General features: G+C 40.9%; 2 protein-coding genes across 2 annotated transcripts; both read right to left on the bottom strand.

Annotated features, from left to right (window-relative positions):
• Window positions 1-3,671: 3,671 nt before the first annotated feature.
• MTO1 (mitochondrial tRNA translation optimization 1) lies at window positions 3,672-24,754 on the bottom strand. The gene is made up of 12 exons (XM_007166644.2): window positions 24,414-24,754; window positions 21,308-21,507; window positions 21,111-21,228; window positions 17,502-17,791; window positions 15,020-15,132; window positions 14,731-14,921; window positions 14,368-14,498; window positions 13,544-13,748; window positions 13,291-13,462; window positions 10,211-10,329; window positions 6,781-6,941; window positions 3,672-5,072 (listed from the first exon to the last, which is right to left on the bottom strand). The coding sequence occupies exons 1-12, from the start codon at window positions 24,628-24,630 to the stop codon at window positions 4,911-4,913; spliced, it is 2,079 nt and encodes a 692-aa protein (XP_007166706.2). The 5' UTR covers window positions 24,631-24,754; the 3' UTR covers window positions 3,672-4,910.
• LOC130704732 (cyclin-dependent kinase 2-associated protein 1-like) lies at window positions 17,823-21,098 on the bottom strand. Its single transcript, XM_057527713.1, has one exon. The coding sequence runs from the start codon at window positions 19,136-19,138 to the stop codon at window positions 18,791-18,793; it is 348 nt and encodes a 115-aa protein (XP_057383696.1). The 5' UTR covers window positions 19,139-21,098; the 3' UTR covers window positions 17,823-18,790.
• Window positions 24,755-26,931: the final 2,177 nt, after the last annotated feature.

Below are 26,931 nucleotides of genomic sequence, written 5' to 3' on the forward strand. Positions count from 1 at the left end.
ACTATTAAAAATAATAATAATAATTTTTTAAAAAATTTAACATCTTAACCATTTTTAAGTGTAAAGTGGCATTAAATACACTCACATTGTTATGCAACCATTAACACCATCTTCCTCCAGAACTCTTTTCACTTTGCAAAACTGAAACTTTGCCTATCAAACAATAGCTCCCCATTCCTCCATCCCCCCAACTCCTGGCAACCTCCTTTCTAGTTTGTCTCTAAATTTGACTAAGTAGTAGAGTGGAATCATACACTTAGTATAATGTCCTCAAAGTTCGTCCAAGTTGTAGTGTGTCAGAATTTGCTTCCTTTTAAAGGCTGAAAAATATTCCATTGTATTTATATGCATTGTTTATCCATACATCTGTTGACGGACACTTAGGTTGCTTCCACCTTTGGCTGTTGTGAATAATGCTACTATGAACATGACCCTTGAACTGGTCTTCAACCCTGCTTTCAGTTCTTTTGAATATATACCTAGGTGTGGAATTTCTGGATCATATGGTAACTCTACTTTTTATTTTGGGGGGAACTGTCATACTGTTTTCCAAAGTGGCTACACCATTCTACATTTCCACCAGCAGTTCTAAGTGTTCTAATTTCTCCACAGCGTTCTCAACATTTGCTATTTTCTGATTATTTGTTAACAGCCATCCTCACAGGTGTGAGATGGTATCTCATTGTGGTTTTTGTTTTGTTTCGTTTTTTGACCACACCATGCCGCATGTGAGATCTTAGTTCCCCGACCAGGGATTGAACTCGTGCCCCCTGCAGTGGAAGCATGGAGTCTTAACCACTGGACCGCCAGGGAAGTCCCTCATTGTGGTTTTGATTTGCATTTTCCTAATGACTACTGATGTTGAGCATCTTTTCATGTGGTTATTGGCCATTTGCATATCTTCTTTGGAGCAATGTCTATTTAAGTCTTTTGCCCATTTTACTTTTAAATTTTTATTATTTTTTTGCCACATCGAGTGGCTTTCAGGACCAGGGATGGAACCCGGGCCCCGGCAACAAAAGCACTGAGTCCTAACCACTGGACTGCCAGGGAATTCCCTCGATTGTGTCTTTAATCTGGCTTTTAAAGTAGGAAATACTAAATTTCTGCTTAATAAATAAAATGAATGTAAAAAATAAGCTTTAATCATATTAGGAGCAGTGAAAAAACAGTACAGAAAGATAGAGAGGAAATGAAGCTGAAGAGAATGTGAAAAAAGAAGAGTGAGGGAGACAGAGAATGGCAAACACAAAAGTATGCAGTTCTTAGTTTGTGTCAAATCTTTTTTTTTTAGTATTTATTTTATTTATTTGTTTTCTTTATTTTTTTGGCTGCATCGGGTCTTTTATATTTTATTTAATTTATTTATTTTTTGGCTGTGTTGGGTCTTCATTGCTGCACGTGGGCTTTCTCTAGGTGTGGTGAGCAGGGGCTACTCTTCGTTGTGGTGTGCAGGCTTCTCATTGCAGTGGTTTCTCTTGTTGCGGAGCACGGGCTCTAGGCGCGCGGGCTTCAGTAGTTGCAGCACGCGGGCTCAGTAGTTGTGGCTCGCGGGCTCTAGAGCACAGGCTCAGTAGCTGTGGCGCACGGGCTTAGTTGCTCCGTGGCATGTGGGATCTTCCCTGACCAGGGCTCGAACCCGTGTCCCCTGCATTGGCAGGCGGATTCTTAACCACTGCGCCACCAGGGAAGCCCTGCGTCAGGGTCTTAGTTGCAGCACACAGGATCTTTCATTGCGGCACGCAGGATCTTTCGTTGCAGCACGCGGGCTTCTCTCTAGTTGTGGTGTGTGGGTGTTTTTCTCTCTCTGGTTGTGGTGCGTGGGCTCCAGAGTGCTTGGGCTCTGTAGCTTGCAGCACACAGGCTCTCTTGTTGAGGCGTGTGAGCTCAGTAGTTGTGGCATGCAGGCTTAGTTGCCCTGCAGCAATGTGGGATCTTAGTTCCCCGACCAGGGATTGAATCTTTTTATCCCATTTAATTATTCAGTTGAGTTTTAGTTTTGCCATCTCTTGTCTTTAGTAATATTCATTCATTCATTCATTCAAAAAAGTTATGTCCTGAGTGTCTGTAACTTTGGTGTTGCCCGCATTGAAGAGGTTTATATGTTGATAAGAGGTTAAGGTAAGACAGATACTAAAAATTAAGGTGGATGAAGTTAAGTGCAACAGAAGATTGTGAAGAGGGAGCCTGGGAAACAGTTTATTGTCACTGTGTGCCTTCCAGCATAAGCAGCTCTGCCAGCTCTGAATGAACCCTGACCACTTCTCCTGAACAGGGCCTTCTTCTAGTTGAAATTTCTGAAGGGGAAAATCCATGGCTATTCCAATCGAGGCTGAAACTCAAAGATGACAAAATCTTTTATTTTTATTTATTTATTTTAAAGATTTTTTTTTTGATGTGGACCATTTTAAAAGTCCTTGTTACAATATTGCTTCTGTTTCATGTTTTTTGGCCCCAAGGCATGTGGGATCTTAGCTCCCCCACCAGGCATCAAACCCACACCCCCTGCATTGGAAGGCGAAGTCTTAACAACTGGACCGTTAGGGAAGTCCCTGACAAAATATTTGAAAACAATCAGTAATAAAATTAAAACTCTTGGCTATAAGGTAACTTCATCATAATTCAAGGCCGTGATGGTTTAATTTAGCATAGGTCCCTATCTTCATCTTCCCTCCCTCCCCCCTCAACCAATGATTTGACAGATGTGTAATGTTTCTTAGTCATTTCCTCTTTTTAATTTTTGTGTTCCTGTTGAAATGAACTTTAGTATGTGCCCAGCTTTTCAAACTACCAGGCAATGTGGTCTGTGGTGGGTGCTGGAAATCACAAGGCCGACTGCTGTTGGAGGCTATTATCATTGTTGGGGGATTTCTATGAAGTAACTGTACTGAGTAAGGTTACATTTTTAGCTGATTTTTCCTAGGGTGTCATAGCCTGTAGTGCTTCTGGCTGGCAGCACCAGGAGGTAGGCTGTTTTGAAATATTCCTTTAAGTGAGATAATTTTGTATAGTCCTTATTTTTTTTTTTTTTTTTTAGTCCTTATTTTTAAAATAATTTAATTTAATTCAATTGGCTGCACCGCGTGGCTTGCGGGATCTTAGTTCCCTGACCAGAGATCCAACCCAGGCCCCCTGCAGTGGAAGTGCAGAGTCCTAACCACTGGACCGCCAGGGAAGTCCTGACAGAGTCCTTGTGAGTAGGCAAATCTGCAGGCTGAGATTTTTTTTTCAGGTTTAGTTTTGTTTCCACCATATCTCTCTCTGATGAACACTGCCCAAACATATTAATAGCATTAGAGCACCTGAAAGACAGAGTATAAATCAAGAGTTTATAACTAGGGCTTCCCTGGTGGTGCAGTGGTTGAGAATCTGCCTGCCAATGCAGGGCACACGGGTTCGAGCCCTGGTCTGGGAGGATCCCACATGCCACGGAGCAACTAGGTCCATGAGCCACAATTACTGAGTCTGCGCGTCTGGAGCCTGTGCTCCGCAACAAGAGAGGCCGCGACAGTGAGAGGCCCGCGCACTGCGATGAAGAGTGGCCCCCGCTTGCCGCAACTGGAGAAAGCCCTCGCACAGAAACGAAGACCCAACACAGCCATAAATAAATAAATTAATTAATTAAAAACAAAACAAACAAAAAAACCCCGAAACTCACAGCTCTCACGGTGTGCGTTTAAAAAAAAAAAGTTTATAACTATTTTTTCAGATACACAAAAAAGCACAATTATAATCTCTCTCCTATTCATAAATTAATGACAAAGCTATAATAACCTAATAAAGTTATTTTAACAGGTGCTAAATAGAAATACATCTTGGAGCAGAGCCGCCGCCTTGACGACGTCCTGGGATGGCTGCCAGGAGCCCGCTGCTCGTGGCTCGCTGGCCCCAGGAGGGGGATTTGGGGGGACGTTCCTAGCAGCTGTCGAAACCATTTGTTTCGGGGCTCCTCCCTGTTTCTCCCCTCCTCGGCACTGGCTGCCAATGTACGCTTTTCCTTGATGGAACGGAAAGATGCCTCCAAACGAGCTGACGAGCTCCAAGACCGAGTTAAGTCCACCGGTGTGCAGCCGGCAAACTACTTTTTTGAGCACGAAGTGCTATTTGGGCATTTTGCCAATTGGTTCTGACGTGTGTCTGACATTGAGGACCGTTTGTGTTGGGAAGCGCACTTAGAGAAAGCTAGCTTGATGAAATACTGTTTTCAGAATTCCGACCCTGAGAGAACAAAAATATGCCTAGGAGAAAGCCTGAAGTTAACTCTTATCATGTCCTTAAAATACAAAGCCCACTTTGCCTGAGACTTCAGCCTTGGGTTAATTAGTAGAACTTCAGAAGATGTTTGGGTTTATTAAACATGTATCTTGTACCACATTAAAGAGAAATTATGCTATGAGAAAAATTTAAGTTTTTAGAGCTTATGGAATATGTTCATAAGTAAGTTTGCCAGTCAGTAAATGCTGGTATAACAGTTCAATTACTTGTTTCTTGGTTTTGTTAAGGCTTTTAAGGGTTAACAATTGTAATATGTAATTAAAGCTACTAAAAATGATAAGGGAAGCATTTCAGTGCATAAAGCAAGTAGGATATGTGTCGTCGGCAAAGGAAGGTATAAAGAATGGAGATATTTTTGTTGAGGAAAAATGATGATAATAATTTTGTCCTAGAGCTGTTTGTTTCTGGATGGGGAAAACTAAGGGACAAATTATATGGATATAAAAAGTGATAAAACATTTGTGAAAAAAGGGAACTTTGAGAAAAGAATTTTGTACATTGTCAGGAGCGATTTACATTGGATTTAATTAGGTAAATAAACTTTGTTACTAATAGTAAGCTGAAAAAAAAAAGAAATACATCTTATCTCCTATTTATACTCTTGTATTGATTAAAAGTCTTCTATGAATAGCAAGCTATAACTGTCTATCTTCAAGTTTGTCTGTATTACATAAACGTTGATCAGTTTTGGGCAATCTATCCACAGCTGCCTGTCTTTGCTGAGTGGTCTTCACAAATCTGAGCAGATTGATGATGGCAGCAGGTGTCACTCCAGGTATACGACTGGCAGCCCCAATCTAGGAATTAAAACCCCAAGAGAAACATAAATAAGCTATGTCAATTATAAGCAAATCTGTTTTCCTCCTGGTAACAATCTGTATGTTACAGTTTATAAAATATTTTTAAAACTATTATCTTAATGTATCTTCAAAATAACTCAGAGAGTAGATAAAAGAAATGTGGTTATTATGAGTATCTTCATTTTACAAACAGGGGAAACTGAGGCTCAGAGACATTAAAATGAGTTGTCCAAGATCATGTAACTAACAGATGTTAGAGTACCTAACCTTTTCTCTTCATTAAACTGATCTAACATCACTAGGACTGTGTTGGGCAACACTCTATGATTAATCTCAGTACTATTTCTGTGTAATATTTCTCAGTACTATTTCTGTGTAATATTTCTCAGTAATATTTCTGTGGTATATTTTTACAGTGAAATGTATGAATTATTCACTCCAGGTGGTATAAAGACCTCATATCAGTTCAGGTCTGTTTTGCCACCAAATGAGTCTGTAGCAAACGTCTGCCAGAGCTTTCTGTATTTTAGAATTTTGGATGAGAGGTGAACTCCGAAGACCAGTTCTGTGCAATTCAATTTTCTGTGGTAATGTAAATTTTCTATCACATTTGCATAGTAAGAACGCACTGTCCAGCATGGTAGCCAAGAGCCTACTGTGGCTACTGAGCACTTGAAATGGGGCTAGTGTGACTGAAGAGCTGGATTTTTAATTTTATTTAATTTTAATTAACGTCAATGGTCGCATTTGGCTGATGGCTATCGTGTTGAGCAGCGCAGCCCGTGACCATCCACAAAAACATAACCCAATATGAATAGGACACAGTTATAAAACTTAAAGCCCCTCTGCCCACTTTCCACAATGACTATTACCAAGAACACCATGTTAAGTTCATGAACACCATGAAATCACTCCTCCCTTTAAAAATCTTTTTTTTTCAAAAAATTCTGCAGACTATGGTTTTGTTAAGTGCCCCTTTACTTTTATGAACCATTACCAAAACCAAAACCAAAACAAACACAACCCACTGCCCATTAAACTATGATACACCATCAATTTTTAAGATACAACTCAGTTTCAGAGATGTGAAAATGTGTCTCAGAATCAATAAACATAGCCTACCAGTCTTTAAATATTTGTTATTACAAGTCCAATATTATATACTATGAAGTTTTTACCAGATGTTTACAGCTGGGTGCACATGTCCTCACGCAAATGCAAAACACACACACACACACACACACACACACACACACACACACACAAAGCAGGAGCATGGGGTGGGGGACCTCTTTGGCTCCCTTCTTCCTCCTAGTGGCTCCCAACACAACACTATGGAATCCCTAGGGCGGGGATACAAGTAGTGATTTGAAAACTACTGATATATATTCTATTTTAACCTAAAGTAGTTTCTTTTAAGTCATGCATATATACAAGTTTGCATTGACAGTTTAGCACAAGGTTGGGACTAGAGAATAATTATAATCAACCCAATTCTTGACTTCCAGTTACTTATTTAGACTAAGCTTTTTCATCTCTCATAAAAATATACTGACATCTGTCATACAAAGAGAATATGAAAATAAGAGGTTAAGCTTTTTATGATGAAATAAAAATTAGTTATGTGGCCACTGTAAATCCAGGTTTTAAAAATTAAAGCTCTGGCTCTTTATGAACTGCTCCTATCCACTGCCTGTTTTCTTACCGTCTGTGGGCGACTGAAATGTAGCTTCTCTCGAACTTCACGGGACAAAGACACATCCCTGAGAGTCAAATAATCTAGGTCTTTCGGCAGTTGGAGAGCTTCATCTCGCTGAACTTCCTTTATTTCTTGTTGCTGATGGAACAATACTGACTCATAAGTGGCTGGTGAACAAAATTAATTATGTTATGATATGCAGATTACGTTAACAACTTACATTTTTATAGTTTTTTACAATTTACAGAGAGCTTCTGCATACATGATCTCAGTACCATGAGACAGGTGGGGTAGGTGTTCCCTTTCACAGATGAGGACATTGAGGCTGAAATAAAGAGAGGGAGTATCTTGCGTATTAACTACAACATTCTGTATTGTAATTTATTCCATGTCCTTTTCATTTCAAAAATCTAGAAAACTAAAAGTAAAAAAAGAAATTGCTTTCCTTCTCAGTACAAATTTTGGTGGAACATTTCCTTCAATAGCCTGTAGGTTTGAATTTTAAGTCCTAAAGATGTTTCTCCAAGGGCTTCCCTGGTGGCGCAGTGGTTAAGAATCCGCCTGCCAATGCAGGGGACACGGGTTCGAGTCCTGGTCCGGGAAGATCCCACATGTTGTGGAGCAACTAAGCCCGTGCGCCACAACTACTGAGCTTGCGCTCTAGTGCCTGCGAGCCAGAACTACTGAAGCCCATGCGCCTAGAGCCCGTGCTCTGCAACAAGAGAAGCCACTGCAATGAGAAGCCCGCGCACCACAACTAAGAGTAGCCCCTGCTCGCCGCAACTAGAGAAAGCCTGCGCGCAGGAACGAAGACCCAACACAGCCATAAATAAATAAATAAATAAATAAAATTAATTAATTTTTAAAAAAAAGATGTTTCTCCAAGAAGATGGTTTTCTGAATTAGGTCCATATAAAGCTGTAATTTTAAAAAGCAGATCTTCTTAGGTGGTAACATAATTTAAATAATTTAACTAAGGTGTTATTCAGAAGTTACGAAGATAATTCAGCAATTATTTTGTAATTTAAATAATTTAACTAAGGTGTTATTCAGAGGTTAGGAAGGTAATTCAGCAATTATTTTGTAATTAAAGCATTCTGTTCTTAGAAAAATAAATCCAAAACCTGTTTTAAAACCTAAATTGAGGTGGTCATTCTGTCCTGTTTAAGAAAGCAAGTGTTCCCTAAAGGTTCTGGCAGTATCTGCTTCTGTCACTTGACTGGCAGCCAGAAAATCTCAGCTCTGAGCCTGGCTCTGCCAATAAACTACCCTCCAACTATGGACACATCATGATCCTTCTGGGCCTCAGCTGCTTTATCCAGAAATGTTAAGGGATGACCCGGAGGACTTAGGATGGTCGTTATGACAACAAAGGGTAGTTGTGAGGTGCACAGGCCTTACAGTCAGACGTGCTGGGTTCAAAGCCCCGTTCTGCCACTCACCAATTTTGTGATGGTGGGCAAGTTACCACTTACTTATCTGTAAAATTAAGACATAATGCTAATAGCTGTCCTTCATAGGACACTTTTAAGTATCAAATGAAATAATGCATGTGATTAATACAATATATAACAAATTAGTACAATAAATTGTAATGAAATTTTATGACTCATGAATAGACTCTTTACAGGATCACAGAATATAAATGCAGAGGGAATGTATATGTTAAAGATATATTTAATCTTTCAAATATGTATACAGCAAAACATGAGAGATAACTACAAAAAAAGAATCTGAAACTAATTTCTGCTTCGCAGTTTCTTGAAGAAACTTGTCTAGTGGAGGATCCAGGCAGTGATTTGAAAACCACTGATATGTGTTACTTTTTAACTTAGTTTCTTTTAAGCCATGGATATAAATTAGAGTCTTTATATATGCCAGAGTCTTTAAAGAACAAGGCAAAACAGTAGCTACTCCATGGCTGAAGTCAGGGTTTCCTATAAACAAGTTAAAGATAATTATTCTGGATGATTTATTGGACAAAACAAAACTGCAAACCAAGTTTAAAGTATAACAGCCAGATGCGAACAGCCTAAATGTTCAATAAAGTAATTTTTACTCAATAGAAAGGTCAAGATGTTGAGATAAAAGGTTAACAGTATTTCTTACACATTAGCAAATGACTAGGGTCTGGTCATTTGGAAGAATGATAGGTAGCACTTGGGTCATCCTATATATGCAGCCAAAGTATAGCAAGGTGACAGACCTCTCTGGAACTGAAAGAAAATTACCACTGCTAGAAGGAATGCAGCATTCTTACCACCTTCGCTGGTCCCCAAGGAGCTTAAAGTCCTTTCCTGTTTGAACAATCCATCATTATCCTGCTTTTCCTACCTTTCTCCCCCATCTCCTTCTGTCCCCTGCCTTTTTCTCCACATAATTTTCCACCGGAGGAAAAAAAAATCTATCACAATGCAGAAGCTAATGTTATTCTCAGTATTTCTGTTTATCTTTGAAATTTTTTTAAATAAAGAAAAACTAAAAAAACGCAGTGCAACTCCAAAAGTCACATGTGACTTTGATGGTCAATATATTTACAAAGAGTATGAGAGCACACCAAATGTTATAATAATGTACAAGGGCAGACTCTGGATTTCTTTGCCTGATACAAAGTAAGTATTTGTTAATGGAAGAGTATTTCAATATATTGTCAAAGCCAAAGATAGCATTATTTTTCTCATTATGAGAACATTAAAATGGGGAAAATGTAGGGACTTCCCTGGTGGTCCAGTGGGTAAGACACTGCACTCCCAATGCAGGGGGCCCGGGTTCGATCCCTGGTCGGGGAACTAGATCCCGCATGCATGCCGCAACTTAAGAGTTCGCATGCTGCAACTAAAGAAATCCACATGCTGCAACTAAAGATCCCACATGCCACAACTAAGACCTGGTGCAGCCAAAATAAGTAAATAAATAATAAATTAATTAATAAATATTAAAAAAATAATAAAGATTACTTTCTTACAACAGGCAAGTTTACAAGTCTGGAACACACCTTGATCATGTTTGCATTAGATCTTATAATTTAGCAGCAGGGTGGAGGAGGGAAAAAAAAAAGTCTAAAGAAAAAGGGGGGGGAATGTAAAAAAAAAAGTTCAAAAGAAAAAAAATGTTTTTTTTTTAAAGGAGAGCTCTACAGTAGCACTTCCCAAACATGAAATATACACACAAGTCATGTAGGGATCTTGTTAAAAAGCAGATGCTCACTCTGGGTCTGGGGTGGAGCCTGAGATTTCGCACCCCTAGCACGCGCCCACATGCTGCAGTGCTATCTGGGAGCCCCACTCTGAGTGGTCAGAGCCTAAGATGATGCTGGTCCTATGGTAACAATGGCTCCTCTTGACAGAGAGCTCTTCGTGGATCTGCCATCCATTCACAATTTGCACGAAAGGGAAGGAGAACATACAGACATCCGAAGTAAAAAAGTATTTTCTACCTTCTATTTTCAGCCTTTCGGCTAGCTCTCTACATTTGGTGTACTCCTTCAAGGGCTCTGGGACAGCCTTGGCCAACAACTCTATGTCAACTTCCTCATACTTCAGAACATCGAGAGCTCTGCAAATACATAAAAGTTTCATTAACACAGGGGTCCATATTATATCAAGCAGATTAAGAACAAGATTCCCTGAAAATAATACAAATCTCAGAATAAATATCAATATATTTCTAATTCTTTGCAAGTACAGTGAGCAAACGCAGCAGCAACTGCAACACAGCAGGACCTGAAGAAGATTAGCATGTGATTCTCCTCAACTCCCTTCCTTTATCATGAGGGATAAGTTGCTGGTAGCACTGCAATAATCTACTTGTCCTCCCTTTCTGGTAAGGACAGAATATCCTCTGATAACAAGGGTTTGATTGAACTCCATAAGAATTTACATCTAAGTCACATTAAGCCCACGTCCTGTGAATGCGTTATGCTTTTGCACGTGTGCTCGGAACCAGCTGAAGATCTCCTGCTTGCTCCAAGACTGCAAAATATCCGCAGTTTCCTTCTCATTTTGTTTGGTTCTCACAAGGCCTCACTGATCTATACAGTTTCCCTAAATTCACTGCCTTAATTTTATTTTTATTTACTTTGATCTTTCCCTCTTTTAATAGATTGCTTTTTTGATCAACTCTGTCCACCCAAAACCAATTAAACCAATTAATTATCAAGGCAACAGAAAGTCAGCTCTGCCCATCTTGGGGTCCCAAGTTCTTCCAGGCCTCCCAGACCCCTTCTTTACCGCTCATCCTATCACCAGGGTCATGCGTCACCACCCTCTATAGACGCCTGACTCATCTCTTCCTCAGACGGCCTAGGAAAGGCCAGACACCCTGTCTCCACAAGGAGCTGTCAACTTTGTTGTGCTCCAGGAGACGAATTATGTCAACTAATTTCAGAGGCCTCATCAGATAAGCTAGAATGAAACCAAATAACCCTAAACTCCAAAAGGAAAGGGGTTGTCCTTTCAGAAATTATAGAACATGCTGGAACACACCTCCTAATGACTAACCAAAAAAACAGCTACCGTGGAATCTTGCAGGATAGTGACCTCAAAGAAAAGCCTGTGACCATTTAACTTTTAAAAAGGTTTTAAATAATTTGTTTACAAGGCTTGGAGCTGTTTGCAGGCCCAAACTTCAGGACCAGCTTTGAATGAAGCCTAAGCCTCAGAGTGCAGAGGTCTGGCACAGAAGGACAAGCTAGCACACTTCCGCAGAACACAAGAGACAGTTTCTGCGCTACCTGACAGGTCAGTGCGTTTCCCTGTAATCATGACAGGAGATGTGTGTGCACATGCACCTGTGGGTCTCTTTTGTCAAAATGCCAGCTCAAAGTCCAGTTCAACTTCTCAGGGCCGGCACAGAGCCCGCCACCTGTGCCGTAGAGGCAACACATGTCCTTTGCCCAAGTTTCTATCTTTTTAGCTTTACATATCTAGGAACTGATAAAGTGGGTTCTTTTAGGGAGGCTGAACCCTAGAGTATAAAATATTCTGCTGAAATCAACATGAGGCCCTGCTGCCACAGCTTCCTTCTGAAATGAAAGACACCTGAATAAACAAGGAAAGCATTTGGCCAAATTACTGTTTTAAAAAAAAAAATCACCTTAACAAAATGGCTACTCATGGGATTAGTTAGGTAAAAACATAAAACTGACAGCCTCCTTTTTCATATCTTTATTCATCAATTCGCATTTTAAACTGTTGAAAACAATCACTTCCCATGCTCTCACTATGACCTCAATCCACATTAGTCACATTGAATGCAAATTCTACTTATATAAAATTTGAAATAGTGCAATATTTGATCTAAACAAAGCATAATGTTATAAATTCTTTTGTAAAGTTTGAAATAATGTGAACCCTCTTAAATTTAAACAAACGAATAGCTGGACAACTGAGCGAATTATAAAACTATGTTTATACTACTACCATCTCCTGGTACCACTTAGCGGGTAAACAAATACATCCAGCACCCTTACTTGTGAAGCAGGCTGTCTTTCCTGTGAATGAGATCCCCTGGTTTGGGTGACTACTATGCAGGTTACTTATTACTTACTGTTACTATAACTAGAAACCTGCTTACTATCCTCTAACCGTGGTGCCAGTGCTTTGGGAAATTCCCGTGAAAATGAAAATTTGGGAACAGAAACTGTAAACGATAAAACACTGTGATGACATGAAAGCCAAACAAAGACACGCTATGTCTGGCTGTTAGTTAAGGGGAGAGCACTTGGAAAGATCAGAGATAATAGAAAGTGGCATTAAAATGGGTATACCTTTAAGTCCACAGAATCCCTCACAAGGAAAACAGGGGTTGGAAATAAAGGGAAAACTATAAAGGAAAAACATACTGGAGACGCAGTTGCAAGATCAAGCCAGCAGGTGTGCTTCTAAGATACGGGGATTGTAGATTTATGCCTTCTGAGCACCCCGCACCCCCGATTAGCTTACATTTTTTTAAATGGGAAAAAGCAGTGGTGAAAGATGCAGATTTTGAATTATGCAAGGTTTTTAGGAACATACCTCTGAAGCAAAAAGGCTCTATATTAATGCCCTTTAGACTTAGAGTCCATATAACCAGAATGGTAAAAACAAGGACAAAAAGAACCCTAAAATGTAGCAAGGGACTCTTCAAGTAAGTCCAAAGAATTTATAACACTCTGCTTAATCAAAGTGTCCCTGCTATAGCTCACAGGCAAGATGAGACCACTCCAATTGCTCCCTGCCTAAAAAAGAAAGCAGATCACTCTATTTCTTGGTTTGTACCCCCTAAATCTTAGGCAAGCCAGAAGAACTCAATGGGAGCCACAGAGAAATTAAATAAAAAATAAAAATAATTTAGAATCATATATATTGTCATTAGTGAATAAAGAAATAAATTACATCTAAAGGATTTTGAAAAGAAGCAAATGTAATAGCTGCATTCATTTAAAATGTGCAGGTAGGGAATTTATAGGTAATATCTCTCTGAAATGATTTCATTTTTCTGTAAAAAGTAAGAAAGGTCTACATTAAAAACGCATACCTGAGAGGGAGACTTTTACCACTACTTATAGAAGCCTCTGGGATTAAGTTTTTCCATTTAGAACTTGAAAACTCAATGGATTTTAGCACAGAAATGCCTTCTTCTAAAGAAGACTTCATCCAAGTAGCTCTTTCATATCGTTGTTGGGACACACAACCAGCTTCCTTGTACCCTAGAAGGGGGAGGGAGAGACTATAATGAAAGAGGTCTTAAAGGAGAGGAAATCTGGTTGCAAGGCTCAGTGAAGAGTTACCTCGGAACGTGAGCCTGCTGTCGGCGTTATCAGGACGCAGTGACAAGCGGAACTCAGCCCGGCTGGTAAACATGCGGTATGGCTCGTTGGTACCCAGCGTGGTGAGGTCATCAATCAAGACTCCTATGTAGCCTTCTGTTCGGCTAATGACAAAAGGAGGCTTGTGTCTGACCCGAAGGCTTGCATTGATTCCAGCTATCACACCCTACAAGAGGACTGAAATGTTTAAAAGGCCATTATGAACTGAACAAAGAGCTATCCTATTCAGATACTACCTCGGGGAGTGAGAAAGCAGGCCCTGCCCAGCAGGGACAGAACAGAGACAGAAAATGTGGTCCATATTCAGTAACAGAATATGGGTAATGTACCAGTTTAGAATGCTATGATTCATTGTTTTCAAAAATATCTAATATTCCTGATAAACCTATGTGGGCTAATCTTTTTTAAAAAAATCCACTCGTAAGACTTTTTTAGCCTTTTCCTACTTACAAGTAACAATAACATAACTTTCTGCTTAAAAAGGAATAATAATAGGGTGATTTTCAATAAAGTTAGTTTAAAAGAACTAAATTTTCTTTTTTTTAAATTTCAGAAGCAATATAATAAATCTAATCAAAATATGCTATTGGATCTAGGAGCTCAGAAAAGAGTAATAAAGGCACAGTGGTTTTAAAATCCTGTTGTATCCTCTGAAACAGGATAAGTCTTCTGTTGTAGTTATGAGTTGTATCTAAGCTCTACATAGCTATCATAACAGACATCGAGAGGAGGAACACCAGTTAAACAGTCCTCTTCTGTTCAGGAACATCTGAACAACCTCTTACTTGAGCTGCAGCTTCCTCATAACCAGTAGTGCCATTTATCTGTCCAGCAAAGAAGAGCCGCTGCACCAAATGAGTCTCGAGCGAAGGAGTGATCTGACGGGGGTCCAAGTAATCATACTGAACACCATAGCCTGGCCAAAGAATAAACGGTAAAAAATAATAAAAACAGTGCTGGATTTGCCTCAAGGTAGAGATGCAAAGATTATCATTAAATGCTCTTTAAAAACGAAGACTATTTTAAATGCACAGATGTTGGGCTCTGTGTTCTGAGGCTCTAAGCAATCACGACTGCGGCTAAGATCTCCTCACCGTCTGCTAAGCAATGCTGAGCTCAGACTGAAGGGCAGCTGGCATTCTCTTTACCTGGCTGAATCATTTTAGCTTTCTCCAAGCCTCTGATGCATGTGATCATTTTCTCTTGTAATTCAGCTGGCAGTGTCACAGATAACCCTTGCGGGTAGATGAGGTCAGAATCCATTCCTTCAGGTTCCAACCAAACCTGATGTATACGGTTTGGAAAACGCAAAACCTTTGATTCAATGGAGGGACAGTATCTAGAAAAGGACATTGAAATTTAAAAATTTAATGAAACAAACAAAAGAGGGTTGACATTGTTCCTTACAGTAATTGAGCACTGATATTTTGTCCTTACCGGGGTCCTCTTGTAGTTTCCTTAACGTGACAGTTAAGGTGAAGGTTCTCAAGGACAATCTCATCCACTTGAGGGTTGGTGTGAGTCAAGTAACATGGCAGCTGATCTTCTGGCTAAAACACAGGAACTAGTTACAACATTGTTTTGCCTATTAGTTTGCCTCTTATTCAAATAAATGCCGCACATGACATGCACTTACTTTTATAGACATTAAATCTATGCATAATGCCAAATATTAATGGTGAAGTATGCTTGTTAAAAACAACCCAAAAGATGAACCTAAATTTATGCAAGCCTCCAGATCAACAGTTTACAGGAAATATAGAGGATGCAGGAACATGTTTAAGGCATCAAAGGGTTGAAATCAGACAAATCTAGAATGTAGGAAACTTCAGAAATGACTAGGTTTCTTCCACATATAAATGTAAAAAAAAAAAAAAAAAAGAGGGAAACTATTATAAGACATATTCTCCAAAGTCATGTATGGACCTCATTTGGTGCTTGGTTCAAATAAAACAACTGTAGAAAACCATTTTAAATAAACATTTAAAAACAACTATAAAAACTAGGGAAAACTGAGCACTGAATATCAGATGATGTTAAGAAATTATGTTCTGCTATGTGTGACAATAGTACTGTGGTCGATTTTTACAAAGTCCTTATTTGTTAAAGACATGTACCAAAGTGTATCTGAGTGAAATAATGTGATGTGTGAGATTGTTGCTTTAAAACTAAGCAAGAACAAAGTACTGAGGAAAATGAAACAGGAATGTCAGAACAGGGAATTCCTTAGTGGTCCAGTGGTTAGGACTCCACGCTGCCACTGCAGGAGGCACGGGCTCAATCCCCGGTCAGGGAACTGAGATGCCACAAGCTGTGTGGCGTGGCCAAAAATAAAAAATAAAACTAAAAAACAAAAAGTTTAAAAACATACACACTAGGAAAGTATCACCATGATTTACATTTTACCAAAGTGAAAACATAAAAGTCACTTGCTCAAAATAACAACACTTGGAGCCACTCATCAGGGTAACACTCACCAGAAACTAGGACCATCAAATATTAGCCCTTAACTCTAAACACACAATATACAGTTTTTTGTTTTTTAAATTCAAAGGATAGGTAGAAGTAGCCTGTATCTTCAAAAGTATCAGTGCCATTAAAGATTGAGGAACTGGGACTTCACTGGTGGCGCAGTGGTTAAGAATCCGCCTGCCAATGCAGGGGACACGGGTTCGAGCCCTGGTCCGGGAAGATCCCACATGTCGTGGAGCAACTAAGCCCGTGCGCCACAACTACTGAGCCTGCACTCTAGAGCCCGCGAGCCACAACTACGGAAGCCCGCGCGCCTAGAGCCCGTGCTCCACAACAAGAGAAGCCACCGCAATGTGAAGCCTGTGCACCGCAACGAAGAGTAGCCCCCGCTCGCCACAACTAAAGAAAACCTGTGTGCAGCAACGCAGACCCAACGCAGCCAAAAATAAATGAATAAATAAATAAATTTATTAAAAAAAAAGTTTGAGGAACTGTTCCAGATTAAAGAGAAATGACAATTAAATGCAATATGTGATCCTAGATTGGAAAAAAAAATGTTGGGACAAAAAAAGTATTGGGACAATCAGCAAAATCTATGGATTCTGTATTAGATAACAGCACTGTGTCAATGTTAAATTCCCCAAATTTCATCACTGCATTGAGGTTATAAAAGAGGATGTCTTTGTGCTTAGTTGAGATGCAGACTGAAGTATTTCGAGGTAAAGTGTCATAATCTCTGTAACTTACTCTTAAATGTTTAATGAAAAGAAAAAAGAATAAAAATAAATGTGGGGGGCTCCCCTGGTGGCACAGTGGTTAAGAATCCACCTGCCAATGCAGGGGACACGGGTTCGAGCCCTGGTCTGGGAAGATCCCACATGCCGCGGAGCAACTAAGCCCGTGAGCCACAACTACTGAGCGTGCGCGCCTGGAGTCCGTGCTCTGCAACGAGAAGCCACAGCAATGAGAAGCCCGCGAACTGCAACGAAGAGTAGCCCCCGCTCGCCGCAACTAGAGAAAGCCCGTGCGCAGCAACAAAGACCCAACAGAACCAAAAATAAATAAATAAATTTAAAATAAATGAATAAATGTGCATATTATTGTTTTATACATTAAATATATACATGTATCTATGTCTCTATAGATGGAGAGAGGGCAAAATATTAACAATGGGTGAATTTCAATGGTTTATAGGAGTTTCACAGTCTTACAACTTTTCTGAAATTATTTCAAAAAGTTTAGATAGGCAAAGTTATTAAAGTGATGAAATTTAAGAATTTATGGGGAATTACCCAAGTAGCCAAATCAGCTAATCCTTTTAAAGGTCTCTTTTTTGCACACTAAGTAATAGTGATGAAAAGTGAATTGCTACCAAAAAAGAAAAAAAGAAAAAAAAGGGTTAGTCTATATCCTCTGTTTAAAGCCAGATTTTCATAAATTATCTCACCTTGATCCACACTGTCTCATTGATAAAGCTGAACGGTATGGATGGATTATCTGGTGTCTGCTTGTTTAGAATGCTGAAATTAATGGATTCTTTGGCGATCCGGGGCGGAGTCCCAGTCTTCAATCTTCCCACCACAAACCCCAACTTCTCCAGAGTCTGAGCCAACCCTATGGAAGGCTGATCCCCTAAACGTCCCGCTGGATGCATCTCCAATCCAATTACAATCATGCCTCTCAGAAACGTCCCCGTAGTTAGAACCACACTCTCCGCATACACTGTACTTCCATCCACTAAAGGATAGGAAACAAAATAAAACTCAGGTTCTAATGGTTACCATGGATCAAATTGGAATGTGACTATTTTGTAGTAAAGCTACAGAAAAATTTTGTCTTTAGAAACTTGAAAAAGATTTTAAATCAGTAAGAAGCCTATATGTTATCAATCTCAAGAATCCGAGAAAGCTGGGATGGAAAGCATAATGTATTATCACCAATACACATGTTCCTAAAATCTTGAGAGCACTGAATAGTATCAGGTAATTTTTTTTTTTTACAAGCTGTTAATGAAAATAAGCCTTATTACATCGAGTAATAAATACAAAGATGCAAACAGTTCCATTTTCTTCCAGATGTTTGGATCAACTTCCAGGAAAGGCAGAACTGAAATCTACATACAGTCTCAGGAAAAATTTCGGGATCCTTGTTATGTTTGGTTTGAGTTTCTTCTGTATTTATAACTTGTGCATTTTTAAAATTGACTTCAAAGCACTAATAGTCATGCAAATGCTTAAGCAGAAAAGAAGTTACATTAAGCAGAATCTATAGTGTATGGGAAACGAGGGGACCAGCTACTAGTTAAGTGTGCTGTCAAGTCCGCACTACAAAAAAACCCCTTCAAGTTGTATCAGCTTACCAAAAGGAACAAAGAACAATGCGGGTAACATAAATGTATTCAAAAGAGGAGAGCTAGACGCTGGTATCTTCGAGGCAAACTAGTTTGCTGTAAGACAGGTAATTTTTACGTGCCTCTTTTGAATCAATGCTTTAAAAAACAACAACAAACACCTGGGTAGTTCCTCACTATTTAAAATGTAACTCCCAATCAACTGCAAAATCTTTCCTCAATCTTACAGGCTGTCGATTCGGAGCCTGGTGAACCACGGGAGGGGCGGGGGGAGGAGAAACCAAACTGTTACCGCTTTGAAAACAAAGTTTCATCCTAACAGGGGAGATGAGCCTTAACTTCTCCTCTCGGAAGAAGGCAGAAAGCCCTCCAGGCTCACGAGGCAGCTAGCGCCCGGCCTTCCGTTCCGTTTCAGCCAAGCCCTCCCGCACCGATCCTGCAGCGTGGACGATGCCGCGTTCCAGGCTCTGCATCGCGCTCCTGCTGCCCGCGGACGGGGGTCTGACCTCTTTCCCCAGCTCTTCGATGACGGCCAGCGGCTCCGCGTATTTGCTCTGGGGCACCTGGCTCTTCCCAGTTCCCCGGGCGTGGCCTAGAGCTGGCGGCCCGTACTCACCCAGCAGCTGGCGGTACTGGGAAGACGTCGCCATACTGGTGGAGGGCGGGTGCACGCTCCCAGAGGCGCTGAGGGAGGCGGCGGGCACGTGCGCGGTCAAGTTCGGTCTGTGAGACATGCTGCCCCCCCACCCCCACCCCGAGCAGCGGCGGAGGCGGCGAGGCCGGGCGGCCGGCGGCGAGGCGGACCCGGCGCCCGCGCGCCCGCCGAGCTCCCGCGCACTCTTTGTTGTTCTCAGTTAATTTTTAAAATTAATTAATTTTAGACTTCTGGTTAAATATGACACACCACCTCACATGATTTCTTCTCCCTCTTGAAACTCCAGGAACATGAAATAAAGGGGCAAAAAAGATATAAAACCACAAGGACAAGTAATGGGAAAGAACTTGTCAAAAGATGAGAAATTTCAAAATATTTTCGGAAGATAGAAAGTGGTTGCAGTGGGGAGGGAGTTTGGGATTAACATATTCACACTACATATAAACTAGATAATCAACAAGGACCTCCTGTATAGCACATGGAACTCTACTCAATATTCTGTAATAACCTACAGGGGAAAAGAATCTGAGAAAGAATGGATATGTGTATATGTATAACTGAATCACTTTGCTGTACCCCTAAAACTAACACAATATTGTAAATCAACTATACTCCAATATAAAATTAAATGTTAAAAAAGTGGCTGGAAGAGTGATAACTGATTTAGCAGAGGGGAGAAGGCCTTAACTCAAGAACCTGAAGAGAACATACTGATGACAGTGAAGCCACTTGCCGTGCAAAGGCTCAGAAACTGGAGGACTGAATATAAGAAATGTAGGAATGAAGCTAGGGGGCTGAAAATGAGAGAAGGAGTTGAAATCTGCATATAAAGGTTTGCCTGCAGACAGATCTACCTTACACGAATCAAACAATATAATCCTCAAATCTGGAGGGGAAAGGACGCAGGGGAGAGAAAGGGAAATGAAAATAAAACTAGTAACTGTTCAACATAGGGAAGTCAGTAAACATTGACAGAAGAAAGAGAAGATTAAGTATACTATACAAAATCATAGTTACTAAGGTAATCACAGAACAAAAACATGAACTTTTAAGAAAGAAACATAGCTCCCTAAAGCAAAGAAAACCAAACATAGATTAAGTGGTTGAAAAAAAAAAAAAGTACAGAATAGTGTGTGCAATATGCTACTGCTATGTGTGTTGGGGGGAAATATAAACACACTCACAGAAAGACCACACCAGAGACGAGTAATGCTCCCGAGGAAGGAAACTGGCTGCCTGGGGCACAAGATGAGGGTCCACCTTTTCATTCTACCTTCTTTCATCTCCTTTAAACCGTTTACCATTATATTTATTCCCCATTCAAAAAAAACTAATAAATGTATAATAAAAAATTAATTTTAAAATAGGGAAAATAAGTTAATCTCTGTATTTTAAATGATGAGATTCTTCAGCACAGCCCCTCCTACCATTTTGTTCCTAGAATGCTAGCAAGCGCCAACAGTCCAGTACCCTGGCAGAGGATCGATTCTTCGCCTGAGGACTAAGAGACATAGATGTTTGGGAGCTCCCAACAAAAAGGCCAGTTCAATCCCTAATCACCAGACTACAGAGTTGCCCAAGCAATAAAATTAACTGTGCACACACAAATCTTCCAATCAGTGTTTAAGTGGTTAAGTCTTTAGAGGGAAATAGAGATAAATTGTTTTTCCATACAAATTTAAATTCTATTTGATTTTTGTAAAAATTACATGCATGTGTTATTTTAATTAAAAAATATGAAACTCAAATAAAAAAACATATAATAATCCTATAAAATATAAATTAAAAATATTTAAAGTCAGAAATAAAAAATAGCAGGAGGAAAATACACAATTATGCAAGCTATAGAGTCCCAAAATAAGATGGTACAGAATGTGAGCTTCATTGTCAAAATGAAAGGAGAAGTATGATTTTTTTATACAGTTTTCCTCATGTATGGACAGAAAACACAACAATTTCCTAGAATAAGCAAAACGTCTCCATACTCTGCTCAAAATAAACTTCTCACATGGAGTTTGATACTATTATTATCATCTATAAGCAGTACATACCCAAAACAACACCACTGACGCGATATTTCCCAGTGTGCTCAGGCTCTGGTTCTGTAAGAATGAGATCTTCTACAGCTCCCTCCTGAACAGTAAGCAGCGGTGTATTTAGGATTTCTTTCTGTCAAAACAGAATGCAAGCTGAAACATAACAGTTAAATAATCACTACAGTCTTCCTGTTTTCATGCCCTGTTCTTACCTGCATGTTCTGTTTATAAAGTTTCCTATCAATTTGAGCTCTCAGACCCCAAACAGCTGGTCCCTTGCGCCGGTTTAATACTTTGTAATGTACACCAGACTGGTCACAGATTCGACAACACAGGCCATCCAAGGCATCAACTTCTCTCATTAAATGCCCCTTTCCAATGCCACCAAAGGAAGGATTACAGGACATCTGACCTAAAGAGAACAGACATAAACAAAATAAATATATGAGCATCTTGCATATAGTGAGTGCTTGATAAAATAAAAGAACTTGAAGCAAACTCTAAAAATGCTGGAGTTCCAACAGGATGCAAGAGTTATTCAGGGCGGGACTTCCCTGGAGGCACAGTGATTAAGAATACGCCTGCCAACGCAGGGGCCATGGGTTCGAACCCTGGTCCAGGAAGATCCCACATGCCGCGGAGCAACTAAGCCCGTGCGCCACAACTACTGAGCCTGTGGTCTAGAGCCCGCCAAGCCACGACTACTGAAGCCCGCGCGCCTAGAGCCCGTGCTCCTCAACAACAGAAGCCACTGCAATGAGAAGCCCGCGCACCACAACGAAAAGTAGCCTCCGCTCTCTGCAACTGGAGAAAGCCCGCGCGCAGCAACAAAGACCCAACGCAGCCAAAAATAAATCAATCAATAAAATTTTAAAAAGAGAAAAAGTTATGCAGGGCATCCTGGAAGACAAACCATTGCTGGAAGTTTCTTTTGAATCTTTCCCTTGTACATTCATTACGTTGCCTTTTCCTTTTCCTTTTCGATGTGACCTTGAAATTCTTACCTCATGAAACCTTCCTAAATCAAGCATAATTTTAAGAAGTTCCTTTGCACTGGTTCACAGTTATAATCAAGTATGTCTTCCATAAATGCCATCTGTTTTCTTTATGCTTATTTTGCAGAAATAATTAAATCATAAGCTTCCTGAAAGTAGAATTCACATTTTATACCTTCTCCTTAAATCCCCCAAGCCTTATGGGAGGTACAGACTGGGAAAGCTATGCCAACAATCTGCTGATCCGCTGTGGCCGGCAACAAGCCCTCCAAAAGTTTTCACGGTCTCCAGAGGGAGGCTGAATAGTGCTGTGATTAGGAGGATGGGTTAGGAGTGAGCAAGAGATCTCGCTCAGTTCCTAGATATACCACTTACAAGCTCCATGTGATCTTGGCAAGTTATCTAATATTCTGTACCTCAGTGTCCCTACTGTAAAAACAGGGATGACAGCTGCAGTAGATTATTTCCCTCCTTCCTTTGACACAGAATCACTATTTATTTAGGTAAACACTATTCCCTATGAGGCTTTGTTTGGGGAGTATGACCTAAACTCAGTTTAGGGGTAAACCTTTATTGATCTAAAGTAATCATGGAAATCCTGTTCCTACTTGCCAGTGTCTGGTTTAGTGTCAGAAGACTTTTCTCTTTTGTCATGAATGCCAAAAAATAGTTTGTCGAAAAGCATTATTTTCCAGGTTAGTATACAATAAAAGATTTTCTGTCTCTGACTTCATTATTGGCAGATGATATGACTGAATTGAAAGACGACAATTCCTGCATTCTGTATTCTTACGGAAGTTCAACTTTCTAAGCCAAAGCTATCTTTCTGAGGACAAGCAGAAATACCTGATACTCTACTACATCAAATTACCTTAAAAAAATGAGACTTTGATTTTAAGATAGAATTGTCATTTACCAAGCTCATCTACTAATATAAGAGTTACTAAAATATCTCTGAAATCTATTTATTTAAAAAGAAAATTTAGGTCATATTGTATTGGTATAAATACAACGGGTATTTTTATAGTATATTAATGACTACTTAATGAATATGGGTTTTGATGGGAATTCCTTTATGCTTGACAGAACTACATTACTTATACTATTTAATGATCATCTTAGTTCAATACTTTTTTGTTCATTCGATTTTTTAAATTGTTATTCCTGGTTTTTACTCGGGTAATCATATAGCCTCGCTCCAAAAGAATCGCTGTTAACAGTGTATATTTCTCCACAGTTATGAGCTGAATGGTTGTTTTAAAAAGTATTTCAGTACACAAAGCACAGTTAACATTTTAGTTACTATTCACTCTTAAGCAAAATGCAAGAGGAAAGACATAGGCATGCATAATTTACAGGATAATGTCCTAGCTAGTATCTAAGATAATGCTAGAGAGGAGTCTTGTTTAAATTATGGCCGTCCAACCACAGCCTGTAAGTGCAAAAAAGCACTGTCGGGTCGTCCTAGGCACAAAACTGGGGAATAAACACTCAGTAAGAATACAGAATGCAATAAAAAAGTACCCTCGTCCTTCAAAAGGCCTTCACAAAATCTCGAGAAAAACACAATGGTCATTTAATAAACGAGTACTAATAATGTTAATTCACTCTTTTTAAAAAAAATAAATTTATTTATTTATATATTTTTATTTTTGGCTGCGTTGGGTCTTGGTTGCTGCGCATGGGCTTTCTCCAGTTGCGGTGCGCGGGCTTCTCACTGCGGTGGCTTCTCTTGCTGCGGAGTACGGGCTCTAGGCGCGGGGGCTTCAGTAGTTGTGGCTCACGGGCTCCAGAGCGCAGGCTCAGTGGCACTTGGGCTCAGCAGTTGTGGCGCACGGGCTTAGTTGCTCCGCGGCATGTGGGATCTTCCCAGACCAGGGATCCAACAGTGTCCCCTGCGTTGGCAGACGGATTTTTAACCACTGCGCCACCAGGGAAGTCCTAATTCACTCTTTAACCAAAGCAACAAGCTAGTAAAGGGCAAATGACAACAATGAAATAAGGAATCAGCCAGTATTCCTACAGTTCACCCTTTTCTCAAGGCACCCCCTCTCCCCAACCCCCAGCCCCCCCGCACCCCCCCCCCCCACTAATTACTTTTCAGCAGCAGCACAATCCACGGTCCACAGAATAGCCCCTAGTCTTAGAGCTCTGGCCCGGGCCCGCTTGCTCTGAGAAACACGAATCAGGCTAAACCCACAGTCGGCAGGATTCTCACCAGCCTTAAGGGAGGGAAAAGGCGGCCCACATCAGGCACTGGGAGGGGGAGGAGGAAGGCACTGGCTGCTTGCGTCCTAGGCAAGCCCCACACCGCGCTACTCACCGATGGTGTCCACTCGGTGCGTGAGCAGCAGAGTCCGGGAGCCGCACCGAGCGGCGGCGGCGGCGGCCTCGGTCCCCGCATGTCCTCCGCCGATGACTACCACGTCGAAGTGCGGAGTCCAGGGCGCCGCGCTGTCACCGCTGAACCGGGAAGACGGATGGTGCTGTTTGGTGAGTGAAGCCGCGACCCAGCGACCACAGCCTCGGAAGGAGAACATGGTCGGAGAAAGACCGAGTCTTTAACTCTGAGCCTGACACAAGCGAGGGGCAAACATTCAGAAGAAGAAAGTCTTCAGGGAGCAGCCATCTTGTTCTGACGTCACAGCGTAGCACGTCTACGTGCAGCGTCGCCGCTGATTGGCAGTTTGGCGAAACTTTACTGATGAAACAAGGCCCGGCAGCTGTGCAGGTGGCCAGCGAGGTGTGCGCCTCCTTCCTTGGTCGGCGCAGGCTGTTTGATTCCACATGGTTCTGGATTGGGGGGACTCCTACTCAGTCATCTTTTGTCCTTTTCAGCGAATTACTGCCCCGATCACCAGGTGGCCACCTACAAACAAGAACTTGGATCACTGCTTTATCAGATTCTTTGAACTTTCTGGTGCAGCTATCACCTTGACTTCTGTTTATGAAGACTACAGTCTGAATAGGAATCGATTTCAAAGGCCTTCAAATGTATCTGTGGATGAAAGATTCATGATGGCTAATTAGGTGAATGGAAGGGTTGAAGGTTAAATGTCCACCAGCCTTTTGCAGTTGATATTTTTAAAACCTTCTGTATGGTTAGGCCGCTGGAGGTAGCTGTTCTCTTGCTCTCTATACATCCCCTGCTTAACCAGTTCCTGCCTCACCTACACCCGACTCACAGGACTGATCTTCTTACATACTTGCCCCAGGCCCTAGCTAGTGATAGCTTAGCAAATGGCTGGCGAGGGGGCGTGCCCCTCTGCTGGTTTCCCTGGTAATGAGTCGACCTGTAGTTACTTCCCCCTATAATTGCTAACCTCCCTCTGCCCCTGGGAGCAAAGACTGCCCTGTGTCCTGCCCGCCCTCCGCAGTACACAGTGGGGTGTCACTCTAGGACCTTGATTCAGACAGGTAAGTTCCCCCTATCCATTAAACCATTGATGTCTCTGTTGCTGACTCCGGGCTCTTTCTTCTGTCTTGAAGCTGGGCAAGCAGAGGCCTTGCAGGCATGGGGGAGCCGCCAAACACCTTTCTTAGAGAGGAAACTTTTGACTGGTTAGATAGTGAAACAACCCATGTGGCAGTTTAATTGTTCTGATTATTAACATCTATCGAATGCATAATTTTTTTCTTATTACATTACTAATAAGCATTCTTTATACACAATTTAAAGCTTACAGAAATACAAAACTTTGAGAGTTAAGGAACCCGTAACTTCCATCAGGCCTTCCGGCCCTCATCTCCATAGTAATTGTCAGCATTTTGTTGCTAATGACTCCTACTGTTTCATACTTATACTAATGACACTATTATTTTGCATGTATAATACTGATTATATTTTTCTTCAGTTTGCCTCTTTTTTAAACGATTTACTATCTCTATGCCAGTATATATGAATCTATCTCACTTTTTAGTATTATAGTCAGTTATTTATATGAACCATAGTTTATTTAATCAACTCCAGTTACTGAGCATTTGGATTGTTTCTGTTGACGGAAAAAAAAAAAGCACAATCCAAAAGCTGAGAGTTATGTTTTATTTAGCGGACATTCTGAGGACTTCAAGCCTGGGAGACAGCATCTCAGATAACTCTGAGACTGCTCCATAGAGGTGGGCAGGGGGGAAGCCAGGATATATAGGAGTTTTTGCAACCAAGGGCAGGTACAAGTTGGAACATCAAAAGATTATTGTTAATTAAAGAAAGCCAGACATCTCAAGTTAATAAAATTAGCGCTTTTCTATGTATGGGAAGATGCAAAGTCTTGGATCACTGAAATCATTCCTTAGATATTCACCTCAGCTATCTGGGGCCAGTATCCTGTGTTTTCTCATCCTGAGTCTCCTCAGGGTGCACCATTGGGGGATGGGTGGCTGCAGCAGTTGATTGCTAGATTGTGGGCATTCCTGGTTTCCATCCTGAGTTCCCTCAGGGCTCACTGTCTGGGCATGTGGGCTTGATGGCTGCAACATCCTTTGTTTACCAATATGGCAGGCAGCATTCTTAGTTCACGTTTCTAATTTTTTGATATTATGATCATCCTTGTACATATATCTTTTAAACATTATGGAACTCTTTATTTATTTATGTATTTATTTATTTTTATTTTTGGCTGCCTTGGGTCTTCGTTGCTGTGTGCGGGCTTTCTCTAGCTGTGGCGAATGAGGGCTACTCTTCATTGCGGTGCGCGGGCTTCTGATTGCGGTGACTTCTCTTGCTGCAGGGCACGGTCTCTAGGCGCACGGGTGGGCTCCAGAGCACAAGCTCAGTAGTTGTGGCTCACGGGCTTAGTTGCTCCGCGGCATGTGGGATCTTCCCGGACCAGGGCTCGAACCCG

Source organism: Balaenoptera acutorostrata, chromosome 14 (assembly GCF_949987535.1).
Source record: "Balaenoptera acutorostrata chromosome 14, mBalAcu1.1, whole genome shotgun sequence".
In the NCBI taxonomy this organism is placed as follows: domain Eukaryota; kingdom Metazoa; phylum Chordata; class Mammalia; order Artiodactyla; family Balaenopteridae; genus Balaenoptera; species Balaenoptera acutorostrata.